The sequence below is a fragment of the Bison bison genome, unplaced genomic scaffold (genome assembly GCF_000754665.1).
Source record: "Bison bison bison isolate TAMUID 2011002044 unplaced genomic scaffold, Bison_UMD1.0 scf7180017864482, whole genome shotgun sequence".
In the NCBI taxonomy this organism is placed as follows: domain Eukaryota; kingdom Metazoa; phylum Chordata; class Mammalia; order Artiodactyla; family Bovidae; genus Bison; species Bison bison.
The window spans coordinates 854,795-878,087 of NW_011495042.1; the positions used below are offsets into that span (position 1 = coordinate 854,795).

The following is a 23,293-nucleotide window of genomic DNA, read 5'->3' on the forward strand; positions in this document are numbered from 1 at the left end:
CGTCTAGTCAAGGCTATGGTTTTTCCAGTGGTCATGTATGGATGTGAGAGCTGGACTGTGAAGAAGGCTGAGTGCCGAAGAATTGATGCTTTTGAACTGTGGTGTTGGAGAAGACTCTTGAGAGTCCCTCGGACTGCAAGGAGATCCAACCAGTCCATCCTGAAGGAGATCAGGCCTGGGATTTCTTTGGAGGGAATGATGCTGAAGCTGAAACTCCAGTACTTTGGCCACCTCATGCGAAGAGCTGACTCATTGGAAAAGACTCTGATGCTGGGAGGGATTGGGGGCAGGAGGAGAAGGGGACGACAGAGGATGAGATGGCTGGATGGCATCACTGAGTCGATGGACGTGAGTGTGAGTGAACTCCGGGAGTTTGTGATGGACAGGGAGGCCTGGCGTGCTGTTATTCATGGGGTCGCAAAGAGTTGGACACGACTGAGCGACTGGACTGAACTGAATTTTATACTCTATTTATTATAGAGTCGAGTTCAATGCCTACCTGAATACAAATTTAGAAAGATTTCAGGTAGTGTTTTTCTAGCTGAGGCTCTAGGATCCCCAAGAGTCCATTAGTCTCGTAAAAAAAAAAAAATTCTTAAAGGATGAAGGATTCTGTGAGGATATTTAATATTTTTTCACATTTTATTATCTTATGTTTAAAAATAATTAAATTTTTGAAGTAATTTCAGGCTTATAGAATGATTTCAAAAGGAATAGGGATTTCTTATATACCATTCATCTGGATCCCCCAAATATATATAGCACAGGGAACTCTGCAGAGTGTCATGTGCCAGCCTGGATGGGAGGGGGCTTTAGGAGAGAGTGGATATGGGTGTATGTTTGGCTGAGTCCCTTCACTGTTCACTTGAAACTGCCACACATTGTTAATTGGCTGTCCCTGGGTACAAAATGTTTTCGGTGTTTAAAAAAAGAAAAGCAAAAAAAAAAAAAAAATCTACTGCACTGAATGCAAAAGTAATACAGATTCACATGTAATAGCAAAGAAAAAAAATAAAAAGAGGCCCATATATCACTCAGATATGAGAAATACCAGCTTTAAGTATTTGAGGAATATTTGAGTTTTAGTAAGAAAGCATTAAAGATTAGGAAGGAGTGACTCTTTAAAGCCTTTACTTATTAAAATCAAGATAAAATGCTGTATCTGATGTATGGTTCAGGAAATTCAATAAACTGAAATCCTGGATTGAGACCTTCTAGGGCCTCACTTTTATAACCTTATATCTAGATTAAGAATTGTGTCTGATCTTAGGTAAGTTCTTATCCAGATTTTTCTTAAATGTTTCTGATGACAAGGAAATTAAAGTACCCAGTACAGAGGCACATTCCAGTTGCAGCTACCTCATATTTTGTTTTCATAAAGCAGTAAGAAAGACTAACAACTCAGTACCTAATCAGTGGCAAAGGAGCTGAAAAAAGCACTTCCCAGAAAAAAGAAAAAAATGCCAATGACGTATAGATATCTGTTAGGCTGGTAGAACTACAACTGAAGCTATATCTTAAGTACGTTGATGTGTAATTATATCCAGGGCTTTCAGCCCAGAAAAGGTAGAGAGGTATAATTTCCATTTGTGTATGTCTTTTCTCTTTTAAAAGCAATGTGTGTGCCCATATAAGCACACACTTTTTGAAAGGATATGCAGAAGATAACAACAGTCGCCTCTAGGTACATCTAATTTTAGTTGTATATCTTTTTGTAAATTTTATGTTTTTCCCTGTGTACATGTATTTTTCAAATAAAGAAAACTAATATGTTCTAACTTAAAATGAGGTAAAATCTGTCATTCTGTACTTTTGTTGGTCACAGGTCCAACTTTTGGAATTGTGCAAAAATAAGCCTATTTTATCTTCTAAGTTTCCTTATACTTTGAGATGCATTGCTATGGTCCTGTAACTTGTCTTTTTCCAGAGTAAATAAAATTATATCCTTTTAAGTATAACCATTTCCTGTGTAACATGGTATCTGAAATACATTTCCTTACTATCTGACTTGTTTATATTTATGAATCTTGTTGATATGGCCAAATCTCTCTCATTATACGCGTCCTCCCTTTGGAAACTTCCTGTGTTTCCTGAGAAGTTGGTTGATTGGTCGATTTGAATAATCATGTCATTCTTTGGTTCTTTGAGCTTGCTCTGACAAAAACTGTTAATTAAATCTTTTTCCACATGTGTCCTGTGACCTAACAGAGATTTGTCTTTGTGTGGACATGGATAGTCAAAATTCTTTAAATACAGTTCTTCAGTAAGCTGCAGATCTACATACTGTACATTTTTGACAGAAAATTGGGTGCATATTCCTCTGGTTTTTCTTCTGTAGTAGATTTTCCAAAGAAGAAACAAGGCATTCTAGCATGATCTCATGTTGGAGAGTTAAATGCATGTTTTTGCATTACGTTTTTATGTTTTATGGCGAGGGCACAGGAGACTCAGTACTACCTGTGACTTGTTACCTCTATTCTATCAACTTTCCTTCAAACTTTCCTATTTTTTGCTCTTGACATTATATTATTTACCAAAGCAAGTGTTCTATTAAAAACATTTGTGGCTGATTCCTGCTATTAATTATGGCCTAACAATTTCATTACTGTCTTTAAAAAGATCTTTTAAAAACAATTCTTTGCATTCCTATCCTTCCACTGAACTAAGTTGCTTATCTTCCTCTTTACTGTTATACTTGTGCGTACTTCTATCCTTGTATTTATTTGCTCCATTATGTTGGAATTACTTTTAGAACGATTATATTTTATGTTTACAGAGAACCATAAGAGCTGCTTGAGGGGAAGGACTCTGCTTTAATCACCTTTTCTCTCCATCACCTAGCACAGTGCATAACACTATCTTCATTGAATATTTGCTATACTAAATGTAACTAAGGCTATGAAGGGACAGATAACCCATTTAGAATATACCTGGAGGTTGTATGTATCCTAAGCTTTAATAAAAAACTTACATTTCATTCCATTTTAAGTATTTATGATTTCTTTTTTATTCTTTTGCATGCTTTCTTGGCTGGATGACAATAGAGAAGAAGAAAATGAGGTAAGTGTAATTTAATTAGGTATTCAGTGATTATGAGATTGAAAACATTCAAAATTTAGCTATCATTTTGAATATGAAATGAAGTAATAGTTTTTGCTTAATTTTGTTTTTGAATCTGTAATAATTCATTCCAGTGGGGATGTTGTATATTTCATGAAAATGGTTTTTAAACTTTCAAGCTTCAAGACCTTTTGTCAAGGTAAAGGAAGCTAGCAACTTAAGACAGTTTATTTTTTACTGTTTTTATGCACTGAGCTTCCGTGTAAGATTTAATTTGAACAGTGAATTCTCTTTCTTAAGAAATATTTGAAGACCACTGCTCTGTGATAATGCATGTAAAAATGTTTACTTTCCCACCTGAATGGTTACTGTATAATTTTTGAAAACTGATTTCAGATTTTTACCACGTTGAAGTAGAAAACTGTTCTCTTAAATAGCCAGAGTTGATTAAAGAACATCAATTAGAAAAATGTAGATGGCAAGTGTACTATCTTTAATTTAGACTTAGTTTGTTGCTGTAGACTTTTCTGATGTTCTGTCTACAACCGAGGTTAAGCCTTTAGCTTCTGAAGCCCACCAGTTCCTTTGGTGGTTTGGCAAATAATGAAGGGTAGAGCCTTCTTAAATATATACTTTGTAGTTGTTGCTTATAGTAGGGTAATACGATAAGTCCGCTTGGCCTGGGTATGTATGGGGTCCAGCAGATGTAGTGGTAATGTGCCAGGACAGTAATTTCCAGGAAGGCAGAAAGGCCTGGTTCTCATTTGGTTTGGTTACCTCATCTGTAAAATGAATGAGGTGGGAAACTGCTCTGTACCAGCGGTTCCCCACATCTAGGAAGTCCCTCAGAATTGCCTGAGATGCTTGTTTTCAGAAAACAAAACAAGCTTCTTGTTCACTTTAGAGCTATTGAATTGATATTTCCTGAAGTTTGGACACAGATCTATATTTCTACCAAGTACCCAAGCGACTCTTTTTTTTTTTAATCTGTTTGTTTCTTTGGCTGCACTGGGTCTTAGCTGCAGCACATAGGATATTTAGTGGAAGCATGTGAGCTCTTACTTGTGGCATGTGGGATCTGGTTTCCTGATCAGGGATGGAACCCGGGCCACCTGCACTAAGAGTGTGGAGCCCTAGCCACTGGACCACCAGGGAAGTCCCCTCAGGTAGTCCCTTCAAGTGATGATTCTGTGTGATGCCAGAAGACCACTAGTTGTAATGACTTACGATGTTTCTTACAGGATAGGGACAAGAACAAAGTATTTTCATGTTGGAGATGTTAGCTATTGCTGTCTATCCACATGTCCTCTTATAGTGTATGTTGAAATACACATCAGATTATTTTTAAAATTCTGCTTGGAAAATAGTTCTAAAACTGTAAAATCCTTTAAGAGACAATAAGAGTAGAAAAATATGGATAATTTTTGGATTAGTTGAAACTGGGGATGGGTACTTAGAGGTTTATTAAACTATTTTACCTATGGGTATGTTTAAAATTTTCCATAATAAAGAGGATTTTTTTTAATACTTTTATAGCTTAATGAAATTCATGCTGTTTTTGTCATTAAAAAGGACTTTTCGTTTCTCTGACATTGTAAACTCCGATGCTAGCCATTTAAAAGTAACTTTATTGTAGTAGTAACTGCTCTTTTTGTTCATTCCTAGGCAAAGATTGAAAATGTGCCGAAAACAGGTTTCATCAAAGGACCAATGTTCAAAGGTGTTGCTTCTAGTCGGTTTTTGCCCAAAGGCACCAAGACAAAAGTTAATTTGGAGGAACAGGGACGACAGAAGGTGTCATTCAGCTTCAGCCTTACAAAGAAAACTTTGCAGAACAGGTTTCTGACTGCACTTGGCAATGAAAAGCAAAATGATACTCCAAATTCCCCAGTTGTACCTCTTCAAGTAGACTCGACCCCTAAAGTTAAGACGGACATTGGAGATACATTATCTACTACAGAAGAATCTTCGCCACCGAAATCAAGGGTAGAATTGGGCAAAATCCATTTTAAGAAACATCTGCTTCATGTAACATCCAGGCCACTGCTGACTGCCACCACAGCAGTGGCATCTCCATCTCCTCCCATGGCACCATTACCAGCAGTCAGAGCAGAATCAACAACTGCAGACTCGCCACCCTCATCTCCACCTCCACCACCGCCACCTCCCCAAGCCACAGCACCCTCATCGCCAGCGCCAGTCACAGAGCCAGTGGCCTTGCCACACACACCAGTTACAGTTCCGATGACAGCACCCGTAGGTGTAGCTGCTAGAGCCTTGAAGGAGCCACCAGTAACAATTGTACCAGAATCATCAGAAGTGGACACTAAACAGGACCCTGTATCTAATAGTTCAGAAGAACACATAACTCACAGTTTGAATGAGCAAGCAGATATTCCTTCACAAAAAGAAGATTCCCATATTGGGAAGGAAGAAGAAACTCCAGATAGTTCTAAGAGTAGTCTGGGCTCTAAAAAAACAGGTTCTAAGAAGAAATCCTCACAATCTGAAGGCACCTTTCTTGGTTCAGAATCTGATGAAGATTCTGTACGGACTTCCTCAAGTCAAAGATCGCATGATTTAAAATTTTCAGCAAACATTGACAGAGAAAGAGATTCAAAAAAGAGCTTAGCAACTTTAAAAAGTGAGGATTTAGGGAAATCTTCACGATCTAAAACAGAGAGAGATGATAAATATTTTAGCTACTCAAAACTTGAAAGAGATACTCGGTATATATCTTCTCGCTGTAGAGAGAGAGAACGAAGGAGGAGCAGATCTCGGTCTAGATCTGACAGAGGCTCTAGAACTAGTTTATCTTATTCTCGGTCAGAACGATCCCATTATTATGACTCTGATCGTCGCTACCATAGGAGTTCCCCCTATCGAGAAAGGACTCGCTATTCTCGGGCATATACAGATAGCAGGGCAAGAGAGAGTTCTGACTCAGAAGATGAGTATAAGAAGACATACTCAAGGCGCACCTCATCTCATTCTTCCTCTTACAGAAACCTAAGGACATCATCATCCTATTCTAAGTCTGACCGAGACTGTAAAACTGAGTCCTCTTACTTAGAGATTGAGAAAAGAGGAAAGTATTCTTCCAAATTAGAAAGAGAATCCAAAAGGACTTCAGAAAATGAAGCAATGAAAAGATGCTGTTCTCCCCCCAATGAACTCGGATTCCGACGGGGGTCATCATATTCCAAGCATGATAACAATGCTTCCCGTTACAAATCTGCCCCTTCAAAACCTGTATCCAAGTCTGATAAATTTAAAAATTCTTTCTGTTGTACAGAATTGAATGAGGAAACCAAACAGTCTCATTCTTTTAGTTTACAGACTCCTTGTTCAAAAGGTAGTGAATTAAGAGTGATTAGTAAAATTCCTGAGAGAGAGAAGACTCGGTCTCCATCTCCATCAAATCGATTAAATGATTCACCTACTTTTAAAAAGCTAGATGGATCACCTGTTTTTAAGTCTGAATTTATAGGACATGATAGCCATGATAGTATTAAGGAAGTAGACTCTTTATGTAAAGTGAAGAATGATCAATTAAGAAGTTATTGTCCCACAGAATTAAATATAAATGGGTCTCCAGGGGCAGAATCTGATTTGGCAGCATTTTGCACTTCTAAACATGACACTGTTTTGATGTCTTCTGATGATAGTGTGACTGGATCAGAGGTATCCCCCTTGGTCAAAACATGCATGCTTTCATCAAATGGATTTCAGAATATTAATAGATGTAAAGAAAAAGACTTGGATGATACTTGCATGAAGCATAGTAAGTCAGAAAGCCCATTTAGAGAAACAGAACCTCTAGTGTCACCACACCAAGATCAACTCATATCTTTGCCAGTTATGACTATGGATTATTCCAAAACAGTTGTTAAAGAACCAGTTGAGGTGAGAGTTTCTTGCTGTAAAACCAAAGATTCAGATATATACTGTACTTCAAATGACAACCACCCTTCTTCATGTCATTCCGGAGCTGAAAATATTGAGCCTTTAGTCACGAAGATGTCTTCAAATAGCTTTATGAATGTGCATTTGAAATCAAAAACAGTTATATGTGATAATGGAAATCTAATTGATCAGCACTCAAAATTTGCATGTGGAGAATATAAGCAGAGTGTTGGTAGTACTAGTTCAGCTTCTGTTAATCATTTTGATGACTTATATCATACTCCAGGGAGCTCATGTATTGCTTCATCTCTTCAGAGTCTTCCCCCAGGAATAAAAGTGAACAGTTTAACTCTCTTGCAGTGTGGAGAGAATATATCTCCAGTTTTGGATGCTGTGCCGAAGAGTAAAAACTCAGAGTTTTTAAAGCATGCAGAGAAAGAAACAGTAATAGAAGTAGGTAGTGACCTTCCTGATTCAGGAAGGGGATTTGCTTCATGGGATAACAGGCATAATAATGGACTGTCTGAGAAATGTGTGCAGGAGGCTCATGAAGAAGGGAATTCTTTATTGCCTGATAGAAGAGGAAGACCAGAGATCTCTTTAGATGAAGAAGGTGGAAGAGGACATGCACATACTTCTGATGACTCAGAAGTTGTATTTTCTTCTTGTGATTTGAATTTAACTATGGAGGACAGTGATGGTATAACATATACCTTAAAATGTGACAGTAGTGGTCATGCCTCAGAGATTGTATCTACTGTCCATGAAGATTATTCTGGTTCTTCCGAAAGTTCAAGTGATGAAAGTGATTCAGAGGATACAGATTCTGATGATAGCAGTATTCCAAGAAACCGTCTTCAGTCTGTTGTGGTTGTGCCAAAGAATTCTACTTTGACCATGGAAGAAACTAGTCCTTGTTCTTCTCGGAGCAGTCAGAGTTACAGACACTATTCTGATCACTGGGAAGATGAGAGATTGGAGCCAAGGAGACATTCATATGAGGAAAAATTTGAGAGTATAACAAGTAAAGCCTGTCCTCAAACTGAGAAGTTCTTCTTTCATAAAGCAGCAGAGAAAAATTCCGAAATTTCTTTTATACAGCCCAGCCGAAAACAGATAGATAATCACCTGCCTGAAATTGCTCATCCGCAGAGTGATGGGGTTGATAGTACAAGTCATCCAGACATAAAATCCGACCCTCTAGGTCATTCAAATTCTGAGGAAACAGTGAAAGCTAAAATAGTTTCTCAGCAGCAGGAAGAGCTACCAGTTTATTCTTCTGATGATTTTGAAGATGTCTCAAATAAGTCTCGGCAACAGACTACTTTTCCTAACAGGCCAGATAGTCGACTGGGAAAAACAGACTCAAGTTTTTCTTCTTGTGAGATCTCCCGAGTGGATGGCTTCCGTTCATCAGAGGAGCTCAGAAACCTAGGGTGGGACTTCTCTCAACAAGAAAAGCCTACCACCACGTATCAGCAACCTGACAGCAGCTATGGAGCCTGTGGTGGACACAAGTATCAGCAAAGTGCAGAACAGTATAGCGGGGCACGCAGTTACTGGCAAGGCAACGGCTACTGGGATCCAAGATCAGCAAGTAGACCGCCAGGAGCTGGGGTTGTGTATGATCGAATTCAAGGGCAGGTACCAGATTCCTTAACAGATGACCGAGAAGAGGAGGAGAATTGGGATCAACGTGGAGGATCTCACTTTTCAAGTCAGTCCAGTAAATTTTTTCTGTCCCTTCAGAAGGACAAGGGTTCAGTGCAAGCACCTGAAATAAGCAGCAATTCCATTAAGGACTCTTTGGCTGTGAATGAGAAGAAAGATCTTCTGAAAAACTTAGACAGAAATGATATGAAAGATCGAGGGCCTCTTAAAAAAAGAAGACAGGAATTGGAGAGTGATTCTGAAAGTGATGGTGAGCTTCAGGACAGAAAGAAAGTTCGAATGGAGATAGAGCAGGGAGAGACAGCAGTGCCTCTCGGCTCAGCGCTGGTTGGGCCTTCCTGTGTCATGGAGGACTTCAGGGACCCCCAGCGGTGGAAGGAATATGCCAAGCAAGGGAAGATGCCTTGTTACTTTGATCTGATTGAAGAAAATGTTTATTTAACAGAAAGGTAAGCCAAATTAATACTTGTCTGAGAAGTTTTAACCTCTTTTTGTAGGAAAAAACTTAGCTTTCAGAAGTTAATATATGAGCTCAGTTTTGTGAAATATGTTGTGTGATAAAACGTAAATTAAAAAATCTAAAAAGTATATTTGCCTATTTAGATTTGGTGGTGTTAGAGTCCCTCCCTCAATTTTTTTCTCCTCTCAGGGAGGGGATGTCTGCTTTTTTTTTTTTTTTCCTCCTTTTACCTCTTTGGTTCTAGAAGTACATTAAAACCAAAGTATATAGAGCAGCCCAGTTTTTCTTAAATTTCATTTTACATGTGAACCTGGAATAGAAAGTGGAACAAAGCTCCAGAGAAGAAAAAAGTTATGCTGGATTTTTTTTTTCTTCATTGTGAAGATTTTTGAAAAATATCTTTAGGTACTTTACAAACTAGAACTAGATTGAAACACAGTGTTCTTTTGTCATGTTTTAAAATCTGATGATAATAGATTAAACTTGGCAATAAGATGAGTTTTTAGGAAATAAATGGTAAAATCCCTCACATGAAATAAGGTATAATGAGAATAGGCTAATGAAAACATAATCCTCTAGAGCAGAGCTTTTTGGTCAACTTTCTTTCACCTCTTTCTGACAGTCTTAATTTTCTCAATGTAAATATATGTTGAATATGTGTTTAAAAAGTTTATAGTCTCCTAATCACCTACCTCCTTTTGGAAATTTCTCCTCTAGTTGAGAATCAACTTAGCCATCATCCCTTTAAGCATTCAGAATTTTTTAAAATGAAGACATTTTCCACTGTGGAAAAGGTAAAAGACTTCATCTTAACGTTAGACCCATCAGAAGTTTTTCCTGTTAAAAAAAACAAAACAAAACTTTATTTTTGAAGGATAAAAAGAGCCTCTTATAGTAACATTCATTTGTATCTAGTTGTAAATTAGGTTTAACTTCAAAATATTGACTATTTTAAGTAGTACTCCTTAGGTATTTTGTGAGTAGAGTCATGCAACTTACATGATCTTTGTACAGGAATAGAAATAAAATTAACCCAACTCTCTGGATTTTATTTAGCAGTGAGTTTCAGATACATATAAGACTATACACAATAAATTTGGTTGGTGAGAGGCATTTGAGGGCCTTCTAGAGGGGGAGACATTTATATATATATATACAACATTTTAAATCTTGGAGAGGGGCATGGCAACCCACTCCAGTATTCTTGCCTGGAGAATCCCTTGGACAGAGGAGTCTGGCAGGCCACAGTCCATAGGGTTGCAAAGAGTTGGACAGAACTGAAGCAACTTAGCACATATGCAACATTTTAAAGTGCTTGACATATGCTGGGCATTTGTAGAACCCACTGAGAAAACAAGTTACTGTCAAGTATGAGCATTCTTATGTCTAGTGAAAATAGGTTTACCTGAAAGAAATCTGGGCTCGTTAGTCCTCATCTGGCCTTCTGGAGCAATGCAAAATAAAACTACTGCTTTTATATATAGCTTTTAAGTACTTGCAAGAAGGTATTTTGTTTATCTTTAGTCATCTTTCTTCAGGCAAAGCATATTCTTATGTGTATTAATGAATTATGTCTTAAATTGATCCAGATGAATCATTCTTATTATTGCAACTTGGTGAAAACTCTCATGACCCTGGTTAGGTACTTTCTAAAACTGGGACTGTAGAAGAACTAATGTTGAAGGTGAAAGCAGATTAGTTAGGAGATAAAGACAGTCTCCTAGAGCAGCAGCTGTGCTTCACTTGTCTGTTAGTTGAAGAGTAAGTCATAGTTCCCTGATCTTAAGAAGGGGAACTTATTCATCTGTCCTTGAATTTTTTTTAAACAGGATTTGCACAAAAATGATGTTGCTGAAGGAGTCTCTAAAGGGTTTGATTGAGGTAGATTCTTGATTTAAAACTCCTATTTTTGTTTTTTTTAGTTTGTTTTGTTTTTTAGCAGCCCCTTATCTTCCTCAGCCTAGTATCTCAACTATTATTTGTATAACCATGAGGGCTGATTGGTTTTTTTTTTTTGACCACATGGCAGCATACAGGATCTTAGTTTCCCTACCAGGGATCGAACCTGTACCCCCTTGCAGTGGAAGCATGAAGTCTTAACCACTGGACCACAAAGAAGTCCATAAGGACTGATTCTTAAACTTAACTTTAATTAATCAGCTGTGTTATTACCTGATACTCATGAGTTTTCCAATTTTCCTCTGGAGCCAAATATGAGTACTAACTTGAAACTGCTCAGAATTTAAGGCTTGGGTGACAAGGACTAGGAAAGAGGACGGAGAAGGCAATGGCGCCCCACTCCAGTACTCTTGCCTGGAAAATCCCATGGACGGAGGAGCCTGGTAGGCTTGCAGTCCATGGGGTCACTGAGTCAGACATGACTGAGTGACTTCACTTTCATGCATTGGAGAAGGAAATGGTAACCCACTCCAATATTCTTGCCTGGAGAAACCCAGGGACAGAGGAGCCTAGTGGGCTGCTGTCTGTGGGGTCGCATAGAGTCAGACACGACTGAAGCGACTTAGCAGCAGCAGCAGGAAAGAAGACGATAGACTTGAGCTTATCCCATCTTCCCATTTGCCAAGACTGAGGTTGCCTCTCATCTGTTTTGTAACAGAGTTCTTTGTGTTTTCAGTCTCATAAATGCTTAGTGGTTCAACATTTTTTCTTTTTAAATGATTGACTTAACCAGAATCATTAAAGGGAAAACAAATGAAATTTGGCATTTTTTGACTGTGTATATTGTATCATTGCTAGGACATTTATTTAACCAATTTTAATAAAATTGTACCTAATAGAAAGAAGAATAAATCCCATCGGGATATTAAGCGAATGCAATGTGAGTGTACACCTCTTTCTAAAGATGAAAGAGCTCAAGGTGAAATAGCATGTGGGGAAGATTGTCTTAATCGTCTTCTCATGATTGAATGGTAAGTAAATCAGAATGCTCTGCTTTTGCTCAGTTATTCTATTAAATGTCTCTAAATATTGAGAAGAATTATTAAGAGTAAAATTTTGACTTTTCTCCTCCTACCTACTGTTGAGTATTTATGAGCCATGAAATCTCCCATGTGAAACTAGAGATGAAAACTCCAGTCTCCAGTTTATAAGGAGACAGATCTCCCTCACATGGTGCATTAGATTATGATACACACTGAAAGTGCTCTGTAAGGTAGCCCTAATGCTGACATAGCAATATTAATTTTTACCGAGTCTCCTTTTATCTCTTGTAAGGTTCATGTCCTGAGAAGTCAGTGTTGGTATTTTTAAATTTTTACTATAAAATGAAGTAAAATCCTAACATTTCAAAAGTGCTTAAAGTAAAATGTCTTGTTGTAAGCCTCAATCCCTCTGTTTGTAGTCTTTCCAGATAATTTTTATGCCTGTAGCAGCAGAGGTAGACATTTCCTTTTTTGTGTGTGTAAAAATGAAATTCTTACTGTATGTAGTTTATGAAACTTTGTTCCCCCTCACTTGCCACACGCGCTTTTAATATGTTTTGGAGACCTAGTCAGAGCTACATATTTTGACCTACCCAAATCTTTCCCTTGACTATATTGTGTATTCTATTCATAGTTAACATGTAATTATTAATCTTCTATTGATAGACATTTGGTTCAGTATTTTTCATGTAAATAGTAAATATCTTTACATTAAAAAATGTGATTTTTAAAAAACAATCAGAATGAAAATTGTATCATTTTTAACCATCAAAAGATTATTAAGGTGCTTTATAGTATAAGGGGGCTTCCCAAGTGGCGCTAGTGGTAAAGAATCCACCTGCCAGTGCTGGAGATGCAAGAGATGCAGGTTGCATCCCTGGGTCGGGAAAATCCTTGGAAGTAGGAAATGGCAACTCACTTTAGTATTCCTGCCTGGAAAATTCCATGGGCAGAGGAGCCCGTCAGCTTTGGACTATTAAGAATTCAGTAAATTTTTTATTTTATTCCAGAATCCATTATGGAGGAACCTTGCTTCTTCATGTTGTGCTTACTCTGAACAAGGATATGTTTAACAATGACTTTGGTTTTGCTTACATGTAGCTCAAGTAGTTAGGTACATTCAAAAGATGAAATCAGTGATGAGTGGAATATAAGAGAAGGCGCACCGATTGAGAATAAGTTAGCTCTGCATAGTTGTCAGAGTGCCGCAGGCTTCCATGCAGTCTGGAAATGTGTCTTAACACTGAGGGAGGGGTAGTGACTAGTTGAGAAACTGTATTTCGGGTACCATGTGTTTAACTAACAGTGTAGGCACTCAGTTCTAAGGAGTCCCTTCATGATGGGAAGAATTATTGAGGAAGGGTCACTTGGAGGTTTACCACACATATACTGATTATGCCATAAAGATACAGATATATTTACATAATTCTAGTGAACACATTTTTAGTTCTTTTGCTGCTTTGGAGAATTAATTTTCTCGCTGTCTCTTTTCAGTTCTTCTCGGTGTCCAAATGGGGATTATTGTTCCAATAGACGGTTTCAGAGGAAACAGCATGCAGATGTGGAAGTCATCCTCACGGAAAAGAAAGGCTGGGGCTTGAGAGCTGCTAAAGACCTTCCTTCGTAAGTTAGGTTTTGATCATCTTTCATTTCATTTGTATTGTTGAAGTTGATTAGATACCTTTTAGGAAAATAATTTGCCTATTACACTAAAGTTTAATAATGATTATTGTGCAGAATGACGCTTGGTAGCTAGTTTTGTTTTTTTTTTTTTTAATTCACTTTAGGAAATTAAATAGAAATCTCTTCTCTATATATTTGAGAGAGCAGTTTGTCCCTTGTGATGTTTGGAATAGGCAAGTCCTTCTTTGTCTGATAGTCACATTACCTTTAATTCCAAGTAATTACCAAGTATTTGTGTAGACCCCCAAAATCCCCATGAAATTCTGTAAAAAGGAGTTAGGACAGAATCTATAACAGTGAATCTATATAAGTTGGGGTAAGAGTGGTGAAGAGTGTCTCAGGATATTAGAATAGAGAATTGAAGCATACTTGATAAGCAGTACACATTTCTGAATGAATACATGTTGCCTTCTAACTCATGTTACTTTTATATGTAATGTAATAAAACAGTTTATTTTCTACCATATTCAGTATTTCCTTTAGCCACTCATTTTTTATACGTAGTATATTTAAGTATTCTTATGAAAGTTGATTGTCTTTTTCTTTAAAGTTAAGTATATATAGATTACATGTGTTTATGATGGAAGAATTTTTTAACATACATCAAAGGAATAAAGGAAGAAAACAAAACAGTTGCTGGCTTCTGGTGACTAAAGCACAGCTATTCTTTCAGAATCCTAAGCGTATGGCCACACTTGAATGGGAATTGGAATGGGGTGAGGGGTTTTAATCTTTTTATTGTGAGAATTCAAAGCAACCAGGTACTTTAGTTTTCTGACAGGAATCCTCATGTATCTTTTGAAAGGTTGGAATTGATATTCATATCACTCTTATCTTTTTGAGAACCAATCAGAAAAACATGTTTCATTTAAAAAAAGTAAATAGTAGAAACGTCATATTTCTCTTTTCTACAAAGTATTATCACAATATCTTGGTTCATAACCATTTTTAAATTGTTTCTTTGAAACATATCTCACAGAATCATCTAAATATATTCCATATCCAAACTCAGTGGATCCATTATAATATTTTAAATAAATAATAGACAAGCTTCTCTTGTCTATTATTAGACATCACACTCAGTATTTCCCAAGGCGGTCCACTGCGTTTCTAAAGTCACTAACTCTGATCTAGATGCAGATTTTATTCTACTGAAGCTAGCCAGGGTTCTCTTTTGGAGAATCTTTTTTTTTTTTTAATGTATTTATTTTTTAAAGAAACTCCAGTTTGTACATAAACTTCTGTTATGGGGTAGTAATGGATACTATTGTCTTTTGGCAGAGTCTGCACTAACATAGCTTCAACTTAAATATAAATTCTTATTATATGCAACAGACTATTCGTTGGCTCAGAAATCCGTTTCTTTTGTGAAGAAGGAAATGGGAGAGGAGAAAGTCCGTGACTGGTTCACATAGCAGGTTAAAATTTCCTAAAGCTCTTGAGCTTTCCTCAGCTACTCACAAAGAACCCTGCTTTGGTAAAATATACTAGGACTTAATGTTGCCATGTTTCTGACACCTTCACTCATGTAACTTCCATATGCTGATGGTAATACCAGTTTTATAAACTTCTGATTCCAAGCTGTTTAGATGTTCACTTTTAGAGTATTCCCACTTAACAAGGACATACTGTCAGATGTACACAGTGTAAGTAGGTGTTTGGAACAAAACTACTAGTTAGTGTTAAAATATGACAGACTCCACCAAAAAACCAAGCAAATCCCTACCAAACCCTCCAGTTTTAGGTTGTAGAAATGGAAGGCAGTGCTGTCCAGGTTGAACTAATGTTGTTGTGTGTTTAGTTGCTCGGTCATGTTTGATTTTTTTTGTGACCCTCTGGACTGTAGCCCACCAGGCTCCTCCATCCATGAGATTTTTCAGGCATGGACAGAGTCCAAAGGCTTGCAAAGAGTCTGATACAACTGACCAATTGAGCATCAGCAGATGTTGGGCAGCTATCACCTTTGTCTAGTTACAGAAATTTCTATCACCCCTAAAGGAAACCCCTTAACCCAATCAGCAGAATCTCCTTGTTGCTCCCTCTTTCCAACCTTTGGCAACCTCTAAATCTGCCATTTCTGTGGATTTAACTATTCTAAGTATTTGTTTCCGGCTTCTTAAAGAAAGTTTTAAGCATAGCATTTTTTTTTTTAAGCATAGCATTTTTTTAGCATGGCCCCCCTCCCCGAAAAAAAGAAATATACTGATTTTGTCAGTATATCATAACAAATACAAATGATTTGCCTTTTTACATTTAAAAAGTCTCTTGGGTATTTGTTGTGGTTCAGTCGCTTAGTCATGTCTGACTCTTTGTGACCCCATGGACTGTAGCCCACCAGGCTTCTTTGTCATGGGATTTCCCAGGCAAGAATACTGGAATGTGTTGCCATTTCCTACTCCAGGGGATCTTCCTGGACCAGGGATGGAATCCATGGCTCCTGCATTAGCAGGTGGATTCTTTACCACTGAGCCACCAGGGAATGCCAGTGGTTAATGTTAGGGCATGTTCGTTTATTTTTTTGCTTTGTGTCTTGGGGGGTCTTAGTTCCCTGACTAGGGAATGAACCCCAGGCTATAGCAGTGAAAGACCAAGTCCTACACACTGGCCCAGGGAATTCCCGGGGCATATGTATTTTGCAAGGATTAGAGAAAACTTCCAGGTAGGTCATTTCTTGTCAGAACTTGGGAGTAAGGCATAGAGAAGTATTTGTTTACATGGAGGTAATACTTGAAATCATTGGTGAGAATGAGCTTTTATAAAGGGAGAGAGAAGAGACTGAGAATTAATACCTTCAATAGAGAAGAAACAGATGAGTAACTACTAAAGAACAATCAAGGGTAGAAGCTAACTGAAAGAAGCCAAGAAGGGAGCTTAATCATGACTATTGATAAACGTTAGAGAAAACTAACAGACTTCTTTTTCTTTTTTTGGCCAGGAACACCTTTGTCCTGGAATATTGTGGAGAGGTACTTGATCATAAAGAGTTTAAAGCCCGGGTAAAGGAGTATGCACGAAACAAAAACATCCACTACTATTTCATGGCCCTGAAGAATGATGAGGTAAGTGGCATGAATATGTTTGTTTTGAAGCAGATCTGGAAATTGTTGAGTTTGAAAGGGATCATTGATATGGACTATAATATCAATATAATATTGCCACTGAAATATAAGTGGCAAAAATAAGGAGCTGAACAATGTGTATAGTTTTTTTCTATTTGCTTAAAAAAAGGATGAGGGAGAAGTATTTACATGTATATGTAAATGTAAACATGCATGTTTCACACTACAATTCTTAAAAATCACTGATGTCTCCTAAAGAGCTTTTGTTTATGTGGATTATATTTATCAATATATTAAAAGCTGAGAAGTTGAAAATATATTTTTATTAAACCATTTAAAAGTGACAATAGTTCAGTTCAGTCGCTCAGTCGTGTCCGACTCTGCGACCCCATGAATCTCAGCACGCCAGGCCTCCCTGTCCATCAAAAACTCCCAGAGTTCACTCAGATTCACATCCATTGAGTCAGTGATGCCATCCAGCCATCTCATCCTCTGTCGTCCCCTTCTCCTCCTGCCCCCAATCCCTCCCAGCATCAGAGTCTTTTCCAATGAGTCAACTCTTCGCCTGAGGTGGCCAAAGTACTGGAGTTTCAGCTTCAGCATCATTCCTTCCAAAGAAATCCCAGGGCGGATCTGCTTCAGAATGGACTGGTTGGATCTCCTTGCAGTCCAAGGGACTCTCAAGAGTCTTCTCCAACACCACAGTTCAAAAGCATCAATTCTTCAGCGCTCAGCTTTCTTCACAGTCCAACTCTCACATCCATACATGACCACTGGAAAAACCATAGCCTTGACTAGACAGACCTTTGATGGCAAAGTAATGTCTCTGCTTTTCCAAAATCACCATCTGCAGTGCCTCTTTCACTCTCATCAAGAGGCTTTTTAGTTCCTCTTCACTTTCTGCCATAAGGGTGGTGTCATCTGCGTATCTGAAGTTATTGATATTTCTCCCGGCAATCTTGATTCCAGCTTGTGTTTCTTCCAGCCCAGCGTTTCTCATGATGTACTCTGCATATAAGTTAAATAAGCAGGGTGACAATATACAGCCTTGACGTACTCCTTTTCCTATTTGGAACCAGTCTGTTGTTCCATGTCCAGTTCTAACTGTTGCTTCCTGACCTGCATACAAATTTCTCAAGAGGCAGATCAGGTGGTCTGGTATTCCCATCTCTTTCCGAATTTTCCACAGTTTATTGTGATCCACACAGTCAAAGGCTTTGGCATAGTCAATAAAGCACAAATAGATGTTTTTCTGGAACTCTCTTGCTTTTTTCCATGATCCAGCAGATGTTGGCAATTTGATCTCTGGTTCCTCTGCCTTTTCTAAAACCAGCTTGAACATCTGGAAGTTCATGGTTCATGTATTGCTGAAGCCTGGCTGGGAGAATTTTGAGCATTACTTTACTAGCATGTGAGATGAGTGCAATTGTGCAGTAGTTTGAGCATTCTTTGGCATTGCCTTTCTTTGGGATTGGAATGAACACTGACCTTTTCCAGTCCTGTGGCCACTGCTGAGTTTTCCAAATTTGCTGGCATATTGAGTGCAGCACTTTCACAGCATCATCTTTCAGGATTTGAAATAGCTCAACTGGAATTCCATCACCTCCACTAGCTTTGTTCGTAGTGATGCTTTCTAAGGCCCACTTGACTTCACATTCCAGAATGTCTGGCTCTAGGTGAATGATCACACCATCATCATTATCTTGGTCTTGAAGATCTTTTTTGTACAGTTTTTCTGTGTATTCTTGCCATCTCTTCTTAATATCGTCTGCTTCTGTTAGGTCCATACCATTTCTGTCCTTTATCGAGCCCATCTTTGCATGAATATGTTCCCTTGATATCTCTAATTGTCTTGAAGAGATCTCTAGTCTTTCCCATTCTGTTGTTTTCCCCTATTTCTTTGCATTGATCGCTGAGGAAGGCTTTCTTATCTCTCCTTGCTATTCTTCAGAACTCTGCATTCAGATGCTTGTATCTTTCCTTTTCTCCTTTGCTTTTCGCTTCTCTTCTTTTCACAGCTATTTGTAAGGCCTCCCCAGACAACCATTTTGCTTTTTTGCATTTCTTTTCCATGGGGATGGTCTTGATCCCTGTCTCCTGTACAATGTCACTAACCTCCGTCCATAGTTCATGAGGCACTCTATCTATCAGATCTAGTCCCTTAAATCTATTTCTCCCATCCACTATATAATCATAAGGGATTTGATTTAGGTCATACCTGAATGGTCTAGTGGTTTTCCCTTTCTTCAATTTAAGTCTGAATTTGGCAATAAGGAGTTCATGATCTGAGCCACAGTCAGCTCTTGGTCTTGTTTTTGTTGACTGTATAGAGCTTCTCCATCTTTGGCTGCAAAGAATATAATCAGTCTGATTTCGGTATTGACCATCTAGTGATGTCCTTGTGTAGAGTCTGCTCTTGTGTTGTTGAAAGAGGGTGTTTGTTATGACCAGTGTGTTCTCTTGGCAAAACTCTATTAGTCTTTGCCCTGCTTCATTCCGTATTCCAAGGCCAAATTTGCCTGTTACTCCAGGTGTTTCTTGACTTCCTACTGTTGCATTCCAGTCCCCTATAATGAAAAGGACATCTTTTTTGGGTGTTAGTTCTAAAAGGTCTTGTAGGTCTTCATAGAACCATTCAACTTCAGCTTCTTCAGTGTTACTGGTTGGGGCAAAAACTATGATACTGTGATATCTGGGGCAAAATTACCATGATATTGAGTGGTTTGCCTTGGAAACGAACAGAGATCATTCTGTCGTTTTTGAGATTGCGTCCAGGTACTGCATTTCGGACTCTTGTTGACCATGATGGCTACTCCATTTCTTCTAAGGGATTCCTGCTGGCAGTAGTAGATATAATGGTCATCTGAGTTAAATTCACCCATTCCAGTCCATTTTAGTTCGCTGATTGTTAAAATGTAGACTTTCACTCTTGCCATCTCCTGTTTGACCACTTCCAATTTGCCCTGATTCACGGACCTGACATTCCAGGTTCCTATGCAATATTGCTCTTTATAGCATCGGACCTTGCTTGTATCACCAGTCACATCCACACCTGGGTATTGTTTTTGCTTTGGCTCCATCCCTTCTCTCTTTCTGGAGTTATTTCTCCACTGATCTCCAGTAGCATATTGGGCACCTACCGACCTGGGGAGTTCCTCTTTCAGTATCCTATCATTTTGCCTTTTCATACTGTTCACGGGGTTCTCAAGGCAAGAATACTGAAGTGGTTTGCCATTCCCTTCTCCAGCGGACCACATTCTGTCAGACCTTTCCACCATGACCCACCCTTCTTGGGTGGCCCCATGGGCATGGCTTAGTTTCATTGAGTTAGACAAGGCTGTGGTCCTAGTGTGATTAGATTGACTAGTTTTCTGTGAGTATGGTTTCAGTGTGTCTGCTCTCTGATGCCCTCTTGCAATACCTACCGTCTTACTTGGGTTTCTCTTACCTTGGACGTGGGGTATCTGTTCATGGCTTCTCCAGCAAAGCACAGCCGCTGCTCCTTACCTTGGATGAGGGGTATCCCTCACCGTCTCCGCTCCTGACCTTGAACGTGGAATAGCTCCTCTAGGCCCTCCTGCTCCCTTGGACGTGGGGTTGCTCCTCCTGGCCGCCGCCCCTGGCCTTGGACATAACAATAAGTGACAATAAGCCCATTATATATTGACACAAATATGCTTTTATGAAAGTTGTTTTCCAAAAAAGTTGTTTTTTAGTGAGGAGCACCATTTACAATTTCTTTAATGACTGGCTTAATAAATTTAGCTAGATTCTCATGTCTGCCTCTGTTCAGTCTAGAAATGCAAGTTGTAGGAACTTATCCTTGGATCTGCTGATTCTCACTGTTAGAGTGGATCCAGCAAGAGTTTTAACAAGCTCTCCCGTGGATTTAGATACATACCCAAACTTGAGAGCTACATACTGTGGTATTTCATGCATACATTTTAAAATGAAGTTTTATACACGTGAAGTAAGTTTGCAGTATAACAGGATGTAAGAAATAGCTAAAAGAAAATGAGACATTGATCAATATGGAGATAATTTGACCCAGAGGTGAAATGTTTATAGCAGATCTCTTGAGAATTAAGAAGCTGGATATTTGACACTGTGATGTGTAAAGTTATGTGAGAGAGTTCTCTAAAGGAACAGGATATTAAGGGTGTTTAATTTGCCAGATGCTTTTCTTTTGAAAAATGCACATATATTTAAGGTCTCATTTTTAACTCTTAAATTATCCTTTTCCCTAGATAATAGATGCCACTCAGAAAGGAAATTGCTCCCGGTTCATGAATCACAGCTGTGAACCAAACTGTGAGACTCAAAAAGTAAGTTGAGGTAGATATGAGTTTGAAATATTTGTTCACGACTGCTGTTCTATTAATTTTAGATCTATATCAAAGATACCCATGGATATTATTTTTAATCAGTTTTTCTTACTCTGTTCTTAAAATTTATTTTTAAATAAGTTTAGATTTATAGAATAATAAATAGTGAGGACTGAGTTCCTGTATGCTATCCTACATTAGCTTCCCCAACTGTCTACTGAATGTAACCATAGTACAGTTACCCAATCCAGGAAATACTATTAACCATTAACTCTTTTAAAGACCTTGCTTAAATTTTGCCATCTGTCATTTTTCTAGTCTAGGATCCCATCCAGGAGCTCCAATTGCATTTAATTGTCACATCTCTTTGCCTATAAGTTTTATATATTGTTAAGGTGCCAAAATGAGAAACTTAATTTTAATTTTGATGAAGTCCAATGTGCAGTATTCAGATTTTATATCAATTATATATCCGTCTTATCCAGGTGCCAGATTTGGTGGTTTTAATATTTGTAAGGGACTGAGTGGCTGCAGATGAGAAAGATAATATGTGGTGTGCATGTAGGTATTCTTCTCACCCTCAACAAGGCCAGACTTTAGGTCTTGGTTATCTTTAGGTCCCTGTGCCTGGCACATAGTTGACATGCTTGATAAATCCATGTACTGAATTTGATAAAACATTTTGAGATAATTAATGATCTCCATACCCTCTGATTTGTGTTTTCAGCTTAGGAAACACACACACGTGTGTGTGTGCGTGCGCATGTATGTACATATATGTGTGTGTATATATGAATATATACATATGTACATATATTCACACACATATATCCACGTTAGAATATTGTGGTTCTGTTTTAGGTTAAGAAAGCTATGGATTCACTCCCTAGAAAAATACATCAATAATTTCCTCTCATATTGAAATAGTGGTTTTGACTCTTGGATATTTTTTGCTCTTTGATTTCTGTACTAATAGATGTAGCTCTCCCAAGAGCCGAAACATATAATGAATAGGAGAACCCAGTGTGGAATTATTTAATTAAATTCTGGTTCTAGTTTTGACTGCAGCTGGTGGCCACATGTCTAGCCATGAGACTCTAGTTTTACTGTGTCCCTTCACCTCTTTAAGCCTGGGTTTTTCATCCATAACATGCTCAGATGGTCTAGACAGGAGCTCTCCAGTCAACTTACATCTTAGATATTTTGAAATTACAAGGTCCAGTTCTGGCATATTTACCCCCAGTTTAATTGTCGAGTTTTATGCTCTTTTCTGATGCTTTACTTTCTGTACACTCAGCATTATAACCACGGCTTCATGCAGTTAAACTTTGGCATTATTGTTTTCCTGTTTCCACGCCCCGTCTTATCTTAGAAAATAGTTACTTTTTACGTAGTATAAAGTAATACAACTTTGTCTGATACTCATTGATACCAAACATTCCCTATATGCCTGTTTTTGGTACAAGTGAATCCTTACTGTATGGAAATGTATTTTTAAACAAGTTAAAATAGCAGTTAATTTTATTAGAGATAAATTATAGATGATACTGTATTGGTAGCTCATTAAGTAAGATTGATACTTCTTTTTTTTTTTAATTCCTCCATTTGCTGTGTGGAAAAGCATTTATTGTCCAAAGAGACACATACATAATTAAGGCAGATAATGATGATCTTAAAAAAAAAAAAAGATTAACCAGTCATTAATTTATTTTCTTTTAAAAACAACACCTTAGTGGACTGTGAATGGACAACTGAGAGTTGGGTTTTTTACTACCAAACTGGTTCCTTCAGGCTCAGAGTTAACATTTGACTATCAGTTCCAAAGATATGGGTAAGTATTGATTCTGTTCTGTTCTGCTGCTTCTGACGGGGAAATACTGTTTAGATGTAGGAGTCTAAAACTTAGATGTGAATTACTAAGAAGTTATATGCACTTTCAGCTCTTATCTCTAGTGTTCTCTTGTAGTGTTTTCCTTTTACATGTCACATCAGGCCATTAAGGGATATTGTGCAGGAACTACATGTTCCTCTGAACCTCATTTATATAATTATGTTTCTAATGTAATTTTAAAACTTTTTATTATAGAAATGTCAACAGGGTGTGGGTGTGTATAAACAAAACAATATAATAAATCCCTGTGTAGCCATAATTCATCTGTCAATTATCAGCTCATGGCTAATCTTGTT

General features: G+C 37.9%; 1 protein-coding gene across 2 annotated transcripts in view; it reads left to right on the forward strand.

Annotated features, from left to right (window-relative positions):
* The window catches only part of SETD2 (SET domain containing 2), an 82,491-nt gene that overhangs the window by 19,575 nt on the left and 39,623 nt on the right, over nucleotides 1-23,293 (forward strand). Inside the window, exons 2-8 of one of the 2 annotated variants that reach the window (XM_010862367.1) lie at nucleotides 3,045-3,060; nucleotides 4,726-9,086; nucleotides 11,896-12,027; nucleotides 13,534-13,662; nucleotides 16,658-16,781; nucleotides 21,029-21,106; nucleotides 22,840-22,937. In XM_010862367.1, the coding sequence (XP_010860669.1) occupies nucleotides 4,771-9,086; nucleotides 11,896-12,027; nucleotides 13,534-13,662; nucleotides 16,658-16,781; nucleotides 21,029-21,106; nucleotides 22,840-22,937 (4,877 nt within the window). In that variant the 5' untranslated portion in view covers nucleotides 3,045-3,060; nucleotides 4,726-4,770. Of the gene's footprint in view, nucleotides 1-436; nucleotides 3,061-4,725; nucleotides 9,087-11,895; nucleotides 12,028-13,533; nucleotides 13,663-16,657; nucleotides 16,782-21,028; nucleotides 21,107-22,839; nucleotides 22,938-23,293 lie in introns of those variants that run through there. The other variant, XM_010862366.1, reaches the window with a different exon arrangement.